The 14047-nt window shown below is 43.1% G+C and overlaps 1 protein-coding gene across 2 annotated transcripts in view; it reads left to right on the top strand.

The window, feature by feature from the left end:
• The window catches only part of SLC24A4 (solute carrier family 24 member 4), a 104468-nt gene that overhangs the window by 73561 nt on the left and 16860 nt on the right, over positions 1 to 14047 (top strand). The window contains exons 4-10 of one of the 2 annotated variants that reach the window (XM_081861551.1): positions 1396 to 1470; positions 1925 to 2009; positions 3113 to 3216; positions 5660 to 5734; positions 7586 to 7611; positions 8358 to 8411; positions 10761 to 10903. In XM_081861551.1, the coding sequence (XP_081717677.1) occupies positions 1396 to 1470; positions 1925 to 2009; positions 3113 to 3216; positions 5660 to 5734; positions 7586 to 7611; positions 8358 to 8411; positions 10761 to 10903 (562 nt within the window). The remainder of the gene's footprint in view (positions 1 to 1395; positions 1471 to 1924; positions 2010 to 3112; positions 3217 to 5659; positions 5735 to 7585; positions 7612 to 8357; positions 8412 to 10760; positions 10904 to 14047) is intronic. The other variant, XM_081861552.1, reaches the window with a different exon arrangement.

Here is a 14047-nt window from a genome sequence, read left to right as displayed (position 1 = left end):
TCAGACCAGGTAAGAAGAAGGGGCATAAGAAAGTTGAAGGTCATTTCTCCTTCTTGGCCATCTTCCACACAAAAGACTTTGGGTTGCCATAACCGAAAGTCCTCATCCCTGGTCCTGTTACTGCTAAGGGCCAAATCAGCCCATAACAAGAGATCTCTGACCTACCATTTGATAGTTGATGTGGTGGCTGATCTGGCATGTATTACTAAGACCTGGAGAGGTTTTCCTTGGAGGCTTTGCCCTTCTGGTTACTCGGTGCAGCAGCCACACAAGTTGGAGGGCCTAGGGTAGGGTCACTGTTATTCATAGGATTGCAATCTTCTTGACCAGCAAACCCATCCATTTCGGATCCAGTTTCAATGGTTTGTTCGCAGCATTCGAAACGCCCACTGTCCTGGGCACATTTTGCGACAATGAATTTCATTAGCGCAAGCAGTTTCTGAGCTCTGGGTGCAGTACTGTGCCTAAGATTTCAGATTAAAACTGCAGAGTGGAAGGAAAGGAGGACCTTTTTCTGCCTCCCCATTTCAGCTACTCTCTGAAGACTGGAGAAGAGACCTTCTTAAGAATATTAGGGGGGCAGGCAGGGGAAGCATGGCTTTGTATTTTGCAGTCTTCACATGAGAACTAGACCATGTGATAAATGAATATAATATTTTAGCTGCAGATGACTCATTTTCAGCTTTGTATTCATTCTATAAAAAGTGTGCCTAGACATTCCATTGTTGCACCCATAACCTAGGTTTAAGGTGCCATTTAGCTCCTAGCTTTTGTATCTCAGTTTCTAACACTATTTGTTCATAGTGTTGGGGCCATCAGGAGCTCCCTAGTGCAGCTGATGGGTTCACTGTCAGTGCCGGCCAAGAAGCCTCACTTTGTCCATTTGCAGGTGTGGTTTGAATCCAAACTGCGCTTGCAAACAGACTTCAAAGCAGCTCACTGTAACCACCAATCAGCAGTTATTGAAAGCCCTTTTGAATGTTGACCACTCTACTGACCTGTCAGTGTTGACCCATGGGGGTGGGAATTAAGAATCTAGCCTGCTGGCCAAATCCAGTGCTCCACCCCTGAAATAAGGAGATGGAGGACTCAGTAGGTGGAAGTCACTGGAGGCAGGAAAGCTAAGGGTAGGGGACCTAGGTGAAAAGTGGCTGAAGGAAGGGAGTACACAGTAGAACAGGAATGGGGAACAAATGTTTATTAGACTCCAGCTCCTACCATCACCACTGCTGCCACGCAGACTTGGGACTTGTAATGGGGATTCTTTCTAAGTGATTCAGTTGTCAGTTGAGTTTGGGGTTCATTTGTTTAATTAGGATCAGTACTCAGTACTAAGTGAGTTTCACTTGTGACCAAATTTTGTAATATATTCTTGTTTTTTTCTCCACCCCACAGGCTCTGTATATGTTCTATGCCTTGGCTATTGTGTGTGATGATTTCTTTGTTCCATCTTTAGAAAAAATATGTGAGGTACGTAAAAGAGGATTTTTGCTCTTCAAAACCTGTGCATTCACAGTTGGTAGACTTAAGGGGGAGAAGGTACATCCCTGTCTGACAAAATGGAACCTATATTATTTCATCCTTCACATCAAACACGGGACTGTTTATTCTAACCAGGAATGGGGGTGGGTGGGTTTGATTCAGGTCTCATTTGAAGCTGAATCTACCAAGGTCACACTTTCTGAAACAATATGTGAAGCAAGACATTAATCAAAACTGCATATCATAAAAAATGTGTTTATTACTGCAAAAATGTGAAACCGAGAGAACAAAAATGGACAGATCCTTCCATTCTTAGTTCTAATTGTTTGCGGTCTGCTTCACCCCAGCATCTGAAGGCCATGTCAGCCAAGAATGGCATTTTAAGATTTAGCATTGCTGCCAATCACATACTGGAATAATGGGTCCCAAATGTTTCTTTCAGAAACTACATCTGAGCGAAGATGTTGCAGGAGCCACATTTATGGCTGCAGGAAGCTCAACGCCAGAGTTATTTGCATCTGTCATAGGTAAGATATCTCCTTTGTAGTGTTCATATGCACCAGTTTTCCAAAGGAAGGGGTACTAAGGTGGCTGCTACACAGATGTGTGCATGGACCACTGGTATTCAAAATAACTATCCTAATGACATTCAAGTGGGAGCCTACTTCACACAGTAATCATACACTGTGTCAGGGGTGGGGAACTGGTGAGAGCAGATCCAGAGGCAAATATGGGTGGAACGATGGATGTAACTTATGTTTGTACAGTCAGCTATACTTCAGCCACACACAATGTCCAAGAGGGCCTTCACCCCTTTTGGGATGTTTTTGGCTAACAGGGGGAGGTGCTGTTGGCTGTTGAGAGAAGGAGAAACTTTTTCCTCGTGAACTTCCTTAAATTTACATCCAAGTCTCTATTTCATTATGCACCAAAGTGAACTTTAGCATTAAATGCAGACTTCTCTCAGTTTTTCTACATACTTTCTTGTCTTTCTGCTTTCCTCGTTAGACTCATATGCTAATCTGTGTGCATCCTTCCTCTTGCTTCCCCTGCTTCGATTCTGTACCCTTCCCTCTCCCCCCTTCATTTATTCACCAAATCCTTATGCTGCTCCTCGTCTCCATGCTTCCAGATGTTGTTGGTCAATGGTTGGAGAAGGTGGGAGTTGTAGTACAACAAAATCTGGTGGGCTATATGCTCCCTTTCCCTGTTCTCGGGGTTCCAGCACTCTAAGCAGCATTTGGCCCCTCCCACGTAATAATGTATATTATTTTGGGGACCTCCCTCTCTTTAAGTAGCTGCTGCTGTTGATGTTTCGTCATACTACTACTCCTCTGGCACAGCTTCTGGGAATGTAAGAATTTGCCTTATACCAAGTCAGTCTATTGGACCATCAAGCTCAGCATTGTTTACACTGACCGGCAGAGGCTCTCCAGGGGTTCAGGCACAAATCTCTCCCAGCCCTACCTGGAGATGGTGGGTATTGAACCTGGGACCTTCTGCATGCAAAGCAGATGCTCTGCCACTCAACTACGGCCCTTCCCAAGGATCGTGTAATTTAGTTGTTATTTTTAGCATATCTATTACCATACTAACCCCCTCCTTCATTTCTCTCTTTCTCTCTGTCTAGGTGTGTTTATCACTCATGGTGATGTAGGAGTTGGAACCATTGTTGGTTCAGCCGTTTTCAATATTCTTTGCATTATTGGGGTCTGTGGACTTTTTGCTGGACAGGTTAGTAGGTTTCTTTCATTTTCTTTACCATTACTTCTCCATAGGAGGGTAAATCAGATAATATAATATGGAGTAAATCTTATTTAAAAATCAAAGGAATTATGTGATTGTGAACATAATAAGCTCTGTTCATTTCCTGATGATACCTAAATGAATCAACTTGAAGTAGCTTCACAGTGTCCTGGCTTGTTTAACCAAAGTGTGGTTTGTTTTTTCATCTGAACCCAGCCCAGCAGACTAACCATGGTTTGTTTTCTAGTAATAACCCATATTGTGAAGCCGTGGTTTGTTGTTGGTTTATGAAGCATAGCTTATTTAACTATGGTTGGGTGGTATATCCAACCCCAACAGTCTTGCTTTGGCATGGTTTACATGGACACCTCTGCTTGGGTGTTCACCAAGCTATAGAGCAACCTGGAAAACAACACAAACTTTGGAGGAACAAGCCATGATTTGTTTGTTCCACTGTAAGATTTGTTGTGGTTCGTTGAACAAACTGTGGTTAAAATAAACCATGACTTAGTGTTATGTGCAAACCCAGCTGGTGTGTGTGCAAATATAAAGACACTTGTTTATAACAAAAATAAATATTGGGTTGAGGGAGACATATCCTCAGTTCTTGTGATGTAGTTCCATATCTAATGGTTGGATTCATGTCCTGCCTCTTAAGGGAAGCATTTCTTTTGGCCTTATTCACAGAAACAAGAGACTGAACAAATGTGCTGTAAGTTTTGGGCTTGCTGTAGTTTCTGTTGACCAAAGTGAATCTGATGCTAAAAATGGCACTTGTATTTGAGCAATTCTTTTAAAAACATTAAATAAGGGTTGGAGGGAAGCAGCAGGTTTCGGATTATGGCATATACTTTTTTTAACTTTTCCCTCCCACATCACAATCCCAGTGAAAACCCCCTCTCTCCAGAGGTGCTTTTCGGCTCTGGCGGGAAATCTGCTCTTCCTCTTTCCAGAGTACCTCTCTCCAACACAGCAGGCTGAGTCACAAAGAACTGTAGAATATTCCCCTGTAGCTTTGTTGACACTGACCTTACTTGGGAACGTGTGTGTGTGTGTGTGTGTTGCACCTGTTCTTAAAATATTAATGGACATTCATTAAAGTTTACCAAACAAGTAGAAATATTCAACTTTGACATGGAGAAAAAGCACAGTATGTTCATTCGAATATAAGGAGAACATTAGGTACTTCTGCTATTCAGATGAATGTTCTTTAGAATACTTCGTAATTACTAAAGAATTACTTCTTTGGAATACTCATCTGAATAGCAGAAGTACCTAATGTTTCTCCTTATATTCAGCTGAGCACACAGCCCTTTCTCTACTTTGCAAACCTGAATATTTCTACTTTCATGGTAAATTGTAATGAACAAGAGGTGCAGCCCAGCCAAAATGAAGCACTTCAAAGTCCAGTGCTTTCACTGGAAAAGACTTGTGCATATGCTCAATATCCTGTGGTTGTTGGTGGGATTTAAAAGTGTCCTTAACTTTGAATTATTCCCACAAAGCATCACACTGTATAACTGTTTTCCCTGTGGGTGCTTAATCAGACAGAATTAAGTGTGTGTTGTTCAGAATTTTTCTTACTTCAGAGTGAAGCAGTTCTTCTGTAATGGCCCTGAATATCCCACAGCAGCTGTGGGGGACCCTTTGTTCCTCCAGAAGTTTCTGAACTACAACTCCCATCATCCCTGGCCACTGGCCATGCTTGCTGGGCATTGTAGTTCAGCAAGATCTGGAAGGCCAACAGTTCCCCCGTCCTATCGTATGAGGGGTTTCATTCAATGTGGTAGGGTACCCTGGATGAATACCCATGTGGCTACTGTTTTCTGATGTCTCCCGTGTGGTTCTTAAAACATAAGAACATAGGACCATAGGAAGCTGCCTAATACTGAGTCAGACCATCACTCCATGTAACTCCCTGTTGCTTACCCCATCTGGTAGTGGCTCTGCATGGTTTACCTACTACTGGATTTTGGCAATTTTGGCCCTTTCCCTTGAGATCCAGAACTCCCCTTCTTTGATAGCAAAAGAAGGTAAGAGACCATGCATGTTGTGTTGGGTGGGTAGGATTGCATTGAAATAACCCATAGACCATATTAGCATGGTTCTTACTACATTAACATGGTGCCCTCCAGATGTTGTATGACTACAGTTTCCATCCTCCACAGCCATTATGGCCAGTGGTCAAAAATGATGGGAGTTGGCATCAAACAGCATTTGGAGAGGACCAGGTTGGCTATCTTGTCCGAAGTCATATGTGATGAGCAAACAGAGAGATGTGCTTGCATATGTGAACCGGCGCTTTGTTCATTAGCATTGCTCATGTATAGTAAAGCTATACAACCAGGTATTTTCAGAATCAGTCCTTTAAAACCCTAAGATGAAAGGATGGCTAAGGAGTAATTCTGGAGTAACTCTGTCCTCTTTCCAGGTGGTCCGTCTCACCTGGTGGTCTGTGTTCAGGGACTCTGTCTACTATACCATTTCTGTGATCGTGCTTATCGCGGTAAGTTTCCATTTTTGACCTGCTCCTCCATGAAGTGGTGAAGGGCCTGAATTTGAGAAGTGCTGTTGTCACCAGAAAGTTATTGTTTGTTTTAGGATTTCTTATGAAAAATCAGTAGATGAGGTCACTTAAGATGCTTAAAACTAAATTTAAAACTAAATTTAAAAGCTCAAAAAACTACTGAGCTGTGAATCTAGCTGCTGTTCCCATTCTCAACTGAAACTGGAAGTCCTCCCACTTATGATGCTACCTAGGAGAGTGCAGTGTTCAAGCCCCATGCAATGCATCATTGCTGGCTCCATGTTTGAGAGGGCCCTGGGCAAGATGGTCTCTGGTGGCACTTTGATTAACCCAGCTGACAGTGGTAGAGGGAGCAACAATGCTTCAAGCAGCTCTGGCTGGGTGGGTCTAATTGCCATTCTCACAATGTTCCCAGAGCAGGGAACTGCATTCTGTCGTAGGGGAGAACTGCATGCAAATGCAAATACATGAACAAAGTCTTAACTCCCCCCCCCCCCAGTGAAAAACCAATATTAAAAACATATCTCCAGATTCCAACAGGAGTGGGGAAGACGTTGGGAGACCAGTTTAGAAATGGTTGAGTAAAGTAACCTGCAATGTTGCTACTCAAAACTACAGCCTTCCCAGGGATGCTTTTTATTTAAAAAATAATACATACGTCAAGTAGAATAGAAACATTGCCACCCGACCCCACCCTCACTCACCATACCCCCCCTCCACCTCTTTCCCCCTTTTCTTTCTAATGTAACACTAAATGTCTCAACAAGTGAAACTGATCTGTAGAAAATGTAACAACAACAACAACAACAACAACAACAACAACAACAACAACAACAACAACAACAACAACTTACTTATACCCATCCCATTTGGCTGGGTCCCCCCAGACACTCTGAGCAGCCTCCAACAGGAGATTAAAAATACATTAAAACCTCAGTCATCAGACCTCGGTCCAGTATACCTGAAGGAGCGTCTCCACCCCCATCATTCTGCCCAGACACTGAGGTCCAGCGCTGAGGGCCTTCTGGCTGTTCCCTCACTGCAAGAAGCCAAGTTACAGGGAACCAGGCAGAGGGCCTTCTTGGTAGTGGCACCCGCCCTGTGGAACGCCCTCCCACCAGATGTCAAAGAGAAAAACAACTACCAGACTTTTAGAAGACATCTGAAGGCAGCCCTGTTTAGGGAAGCTTTTAATGTTTAATAGATTATTGTATTTTAATATTCTGTTGGAAGCCGCCCAGAGTGGCTGGGGAAACCCAGCCAGATGGACAGGGTATAAATAATAAATTATCATCATCATCATCATCATCATCATTAAAAAACCTTATTATTATTATTATTATCATTAAAACAGGGAAACAATAAAGAGACATTGCACATACTTTTGTAAACCAAGAAATCTTTAATAAAAAATATGTTTTTAAAAATGAAAAAAAAAATGCCAGGGCTTCATGATACACCTATGTGTAATATTTCATATACTCAGTGCTGTTAAACCTAATGCACCATCTGTGAGTCTGGATCTGCATCCGTACAATATAATTGCCACCTTGTTGTTGTTTAGTCATTTAGTCATGTCCGACTCTTCGTGACAAACACCCAGTTTAGATATGGTGTTGAATTTGGCCTTGACTGCCACAACAGTTATACAGTATCAAACATTTATAGTGGTTGAAAGTATTTTTCTGCCCAGAAACTATTCTATGCCAGACATTAATATCTGCCTCTGTTAAGCCTTTTCATGTGCTGTGTAATGTACTGGAAATTCATTAAATTGCTCTAGAGAAATATAATTCTTCTTTTCTCGCTCTCCTTTCTCCTCCCTTTTAGTTTATCTATGATGAGAAAATTGTATGGTAAGCTGTGGTTCTTATTTCTTGCACATGGATTGAGGATTAGAATGTAACCTTGTCTTAAGTATTTGGGGCCATATGACAAGAGAGAGACCCCTGGCTTGAGCCCATTCTGTCATTGCAATGCCGATGATTGAAATAAGTGAATGGTTAGCTAGGGTGAAGGGGCAGGTGAAGGTCGCGTAGCATTAGATAAATGAATAAAGTGATGCTACAGTGTTTCAGGGAAGTCTTTGCTGAAGAAAGGTGTCTCAGGAGAGGGAAATGGTTTGGCAAGCAGAGTGGTAGAGGCTGTTAGACGTAGAGAATGCCAGTTCAGAAGGTAACACTGGGCAACAGAGAAAATGGAGCTGAAAGCAGAAAGGATGGCATGAGAAGAGGCTAAACAGATGAAAGGCCCAACAAGCCAAAAAAAGTAATTATGAACAAATTGGGATCCGAAATTCCAAATAATGCAGATAATGAGACGAGGTGCAAAGGGAAAGGGGGAGCAAAGAGCTTTTGCCCATGACAATAGTTAGTTTAGTTAGCTTATTAAATTTATGAATTGCTTCCTGCAACAAAAAGCCCCGAAGAGGCAAATCTGTTTGCATGAACGATGGGAGCCCTGCATGCACAAAAGGCAGAAAATAATTGCTCGCAGTGGTATCAGTGGTGCTTTCCCAAGAAAAGTACGCTTTGTGGCCTAGTGACAGCACTGCTAATTGCACCTGGTACTTTACTAATTTCCTTCTTTTTATTTCTTTGAGGTGGGAAAGTCTTGTGCTCATCATTATGTATTCGTTCTATATACTTATCATGAAGTAAGTACTTTTCTTTTCTCCCACTGTTCTTTAATTGTGTTTGGCTATTGTTAATCTGGGGGTGCATTGTGATTTAATGCATGCCTAATGATTACTCAGATAACATCACCTTTTCCTTTTATTGCTGTAACATTCCCCAGGCTGGATAGATTTTTGTCTGGATATATATTGTGTGTAAAAAAGCACAGAGAGTTAGTAGTTTGGCCCTGTGGAGGCTGCTGTAGTACTGAAGGGAGTTGCAACTAAGAAGAAATACTTCTGTGGAAAGTGGGTTTCTTGCCTTCCATTGTCTCCTTAAGCTAACCAAACCCTCCCCTCCAAATCAACTCCAAATAATTGCTGGTAGGGGCGAGGAAGAAATTTGATTCAGTTTGCATTTGAAGGCAAACCTATCCAATTCTGAAACAAATGGAAACTTAAAAACATCCATCCTATGACATTTACACTACGCTGAAATATGTAATGCAGTTTTCCAGCCATCCACTCTGTACAAATATGCATAACAAGCTGCTTTGGAAATGTGGAGAACTGAAACTAAGACTGGAAAAATGAGAAGCTGAGAGGAACCAAAACTGATGGATTCACCCATTCCTAGTTAGGGGACCCTCTAGGACAAGGTGGTTTGGTGTGGTGTGCGGACTGCAAGGGGGAAGGGAATTTGGTAAAAATGGCCTCCTGGGCTGTTCCACTGATGAAAGGCATCCTCTAGATCAAAGAAACTTTAATCAGTGGAAGGACTGGATGGCACTATGGTCTAAACCACTGAGCCTCTTGGGCTTGCTGATCAGAAGGCTGGTGGTTCGAATCCATGCGACAGGTTGAGCTCATATTGCTTTGTCCCAGTTCCTGCCAACATAGGAGTTCGAAAGCATCACAATGCAAGTAGATAAATAGGTATCACAAATGGTGTTTCCTTGCGCTCTGGCACTCATCAAGGTCTCCTGTTGCACCAGAAGCAGTTTAGTCCTGCTGGCCACACGATCCAGAAAGCTGTCTGCGGACAAATGCTGGCTCCCTTGGCCTGAAGCTAGATGGGTTCCACATCCCATAGTTGCCTTTGACCGGCCTTAGCCATCCAGGGGTCCTTTACCTTTTACTTTTTTTACTATTAGATATAACCCAGTGTAAGTAAATACATGATTGGCAGTAGGAGAAAGGTTTGATCTTGAGAAAGATCAAAAGTCTGATGTGTATGGGAGATGTTTTCTCTCTTTCTTCTTCTGTTGCTGTTCATCTTTTTTATTTCATAGAGCAGAAGTAGACAATGGTTATGTTTGCTTGCCATGTTGAACAATAGTTAATGGTTTGCCATGATCACACATAAAAGGGCTCTGTTCTACCCACTTGCATGCAGAGAAAGCAAACCTTTATTCTTGGCTTCACATTACATCTGAACCAGGGATTGTGCCTTGTTTGAAGGAAGGCCCCTAGCCCAGTAGTAGAGTAGCTGCTTTGGATGCAGAAGGTCCCAGGTTCAATTCTGCTGCACCTCCAGTTAGGGCTGGAACTGGGAGAGAACACTGTCTGAAATGTGGAGAGCTGCTATAGGACGTTAGTAATAGTGTGTGTTCATGTAGCAATGCACCATGTATATTACATGGCTTTTATACCTGTGTAATATACACAATAAAGGGACACGGGTGGCACTGTGGGATAAACCACAGAGCCTAGGGCTTGCTGATCAGAAGGTCGGCGGTTTGAATCCCCGCGACGGGGTGAGCTCCCGTTGCTTGGTCCCTGTTCCTGCCAACCTAGCAGTTCGAAAGCATATCAAAGTGCAAGTAGATAAATAGGTACCGCTCCGGCGGGAAGGTAAACAGCATTTCCGTGCGCTGCTCTGGTTCACCAGAAGCAGCTTAGTCATGCTGGCCACATGACCCGGAAGCTGTACGCCGGCTCCCTCGGCCAATAAAGTGAGATGAGCACCGCAACCCCAGAGTCGGTCATGACTGGACCTAATGCTCAGGGGTCCGTTTACCTAATATACACAATTGTTGCATGCATACCTTTTGTTTGTATATGTACCCATAAAAAGCATAAGTCATGATCCAGCTGAAGCATATGTACTTTTAGACCCCATTGCATTTAGCAGGAGATACATAGGCATGCTCTTAGTTCTGCACTTGAAAATCAATGCTGTAAAACTGATTAATTTTGGCTGGATCACGGCCAAAGTGTATTGCATTCATCATCCAGTGATGTTCCCTGGGTGGCCTTTGGCAAATAGCTGTGTCTCAACCTACCCTTTTCGTAGTGGTAACAAGCACTGGAAAGTGCCATATAAAAGATTGCTGGAAGTCAACTATCTGCCATTAGAATGTTAGCATTTTTCTCCCTCTATCCATCTAGGTACAATGTGAAGATGCAGAAATTCTTTACTATCAAAAGCATGAATGTTGGCAATGGCAACACTGTCAACAGCGAACTGGAAGATGGTAATGAATCTTTTGACATTAGCTGTGATGACCCTTCATTGCCATTGCTGTGGAAAGGTAAGGCTAAGCAGACAGGAGCTGGACAAAAGCTTGATGAGAAATATTGTTCTCTGATAGTGTTTCTCCATACATTGACAACTGGCACCTGCAACAAAATGTTGTGATGGGGAACACTCCTCTTTTCTGCCCCCAGTCATCCAGCCATACTCTCCTTCATGACAGGGCATTCTGTTCCATTTTTATGTCCTGGTCCTTGCCCAAGAGCCAATCACCATTCTGTGGCAACTGAGTATGCTCAGTTTTCAACTGGGCTGTTTTGATGTGGGTGGTTGTGGGTGTGTGAGAGAGAAACAAAATTAAAAAATTCCTTCCAGTAGCACCTTAGAGACCAACTAAGTTTGTTATTGGTATGAGCTTTTGTGTGCATGCACACGAAAGCTCATACTAATAACAAACTTCAACTACGGCAGACCAACATGGCTACTTACCTGTAACTAGAACTGGAGAGAGAGAGAGGGAGAGGGAGAGAGAGAGGCAGTTTTGGTTCCAAAAACAATGGTACTCATGCCAGAACATCAGAAATAGAGGGTAAGTTACCCAGCTCCTACAGTCTCAAGCAGAATTATGTAATATTTTCCAGCTCTTTCTTTTTTTCTTTCACTACTCTCTGAGAATTGTAGCTAATGTTAGCCCTACTCAGAGTAGACCCACTGAAATCAATGGACATGACTAATTTAGGTTTATGAATTTTAGTGGGTCTGGTTTGAGTAAAACATAGCTGGATGCAACCCAATCACATCTGACACAGCTAGGCCTTTTCAAAATTACCCCAGCGCAAGGGCAAGGAGTCCTTTTCAGCCCGAAGACCATGCTCAGTTGTAGGGAAGCTTCCAGGGTCCGCATGCCAGTGTTGGGCATGGCCAGAATCAAAAGGGAGTGGAGCAATGGATGCGACTCTTGCCGTTGTATGGTAGGCTACCTGCCAGATATGCAGAGCTCAAGACTTTAAGCACCCACATATATCAGATATATCTCTTCATCATCCATCTAGCTAGCAAGTCAATTCCAGCCAAGCAAAAGCACTCAAGGAGGACACAGGGCATGGCTCGTGAGCGGCATGTGCTAGGAAGGGAATGCAGCCTAAGGAGAATTCAGAGATGCTGGGATGGCCACATAGAGCCCCAAAGACCGGGTGGGGGGAGGGTTATCCACCTTTGCCCTAGCACACGTCTTCACATGATGCTAACACGGATCATAATGTCTGTGCCTGCAGCTTTGCTGTGGTTTATTTATTTATTTAAGATTATTAATAGACCACTCTTTGAGTGAAAGCCTCTCGGAATGGCTCACACCAATTTAAATCAACAATCAAGTCAATAGAAGGTACAATATAACCAGCATGTGACGGAAACAAAAGCTAGCTAGATTAAAACAAGTAATGCAAGCTGCACAAACTAGGAATACCTGTGTGAATAAAAAAAGGTCTTTAGCTGCTGCTGCTGAAAAGAGAGATTTTGCACCAGGCAATTCTCTCTTTGCACCTGGCAAGCATTCCAAAGTTGGGTCACTGGAAGGGAGAATGCCCTATATCACCCGTCATGTTGGCATTCTTGCTCTCAGGGACGGCCACACTTGTAGTGATGCACCTCAAGATTCCCACAGGTGCTTATTGGCTTCTCTTGGAATCTCAGGCTTATTTCTTGAATGGAAGCTGGCTCACAGGCACACTGTTTCTTCCCTGACTGACATGCCCTTGTGGCCACATAGATCATTCATGCAGATACATGCTCCCAGATGTATTATATATAGCACCGCCTTGGGACTTAGGATAGCATTGTTTTTCATGCTGCATTCTGGAGGACCCTGGAGAACATCAGTAACAGGAGACAGTCATCTCTAAAAGACAGCTTAGCAATGTACAGCTACAGCAGAGCATTTTATGTATTCCAGGAGGCCATGCACAGAGCCTCAAAAAGGCCCAACATGCCTGGCAACAGCTCTCTTGCACCTAAGGACATGCAAAAGACTCGTTTGCAACATGCTAGGGTTCTGGTGCAGGTGTGCAGGAATCCCTTGACAAGTCCATATGAATGGTGGAAAGCCTGGAAACTATTTTAATAAGGCACCAAACAGAAGAACGTTTGTTTCAGCATTAATGTGTGGCCGCTGAGTGAGGAACAGCAGGAAAACTGAAGCATCCATAAGAGTGCTGGGTTCCAGTGTGGAGCAAGTGTTCTGGTACTTTGGTCTCGTGTTGTGTCCTCAGAAGCAATTACTGGCACCCAGCTGTGCAATATATGCTGCCTTCACAGGCTTGTCTGTGAAGTTACCAGCAATTCCTGAGTGGGGAAAGTAACAGCCAAGAGACTGGTGCATTAGGTGGTACTACGAAGTGTTTGAATTTTTGAAGGGGACATTGAGAGATGGCCGTATACAGACAGTCTCAACACTTGTATGAAGAAAAGTAGGCATTTTTTAAAAAACTGTTTAGAAAAGGAACTGCATCTTTTTCTTTCCTTCTCCCCCACCACCTTCCTTTTCCCGTTTAAACTAATGCTGCATGGAAGACTATTGTTTCCGACCCTGTTTTTTTTGATCCTGAAAGATTTCCATATCATCCATCCATCTATCTATCTATCTATCTATCTATCTATCTATCTATCTATCATCTATATCTATCTATCATCTGTCTATCTATCTCCTCCTCTTTACGGAAAAGAAAAGCTTTCACACAACAGTTATCGTTAGCTTTTTCTGTAAGGGTTCAAGCAGTGAGAATGCCAAGACGTCAGTTCTTAGTTTTTGTCTTCCTTGCTTCGGTTTTGCTGTAATTCTTTCACTCAAGGGGGAATGTTATTACAGCGTGAGTATCCATCTAGCATTGTCCTTTGTAAGAGCACTGTGCAAACTGAGCCAGAATGAAGCTATTTGCCATGTTAAAGCTGCACAATAGCTTGCCTTCATTTGACCTCCCCTCTGCACAACTAACTGCCTCCAGGCAGCCTTTTTGCTGCTAGCTGAAATATGCCACATCTTTCTGTTGCCCTGGCTGCTGAAACATGCCCTACTTGTAGCTTTGAGCACAGCCTCCAGCAAAGCTGCCCAGGTCCTTTGGTTAACACCTCTCTTGGGTCAGTGGGGCTCAGATCTCACCTTAATCTTCTCCAGTGTATGAGTGCAAGGTCTGATTATTTTCTAACA

The sequence above is a fragment of the Podarcis erhardii genome (assembly GCF_964252035.2).
Source record: "Podarcis erhardii genome assembly, chromosome: 1".
Lineage (NCBI taxonomy): Eukaryota > Metazoa > Chordata > Lepidosauria > Squamata > Lacertidae > Podarcis > Podarcis erhardii.
The sequence above is the reverse complement of the archived record's forward strand: the minus strand, read 5'-3'. Positions and strand labels throughout refer to the sequence as shown.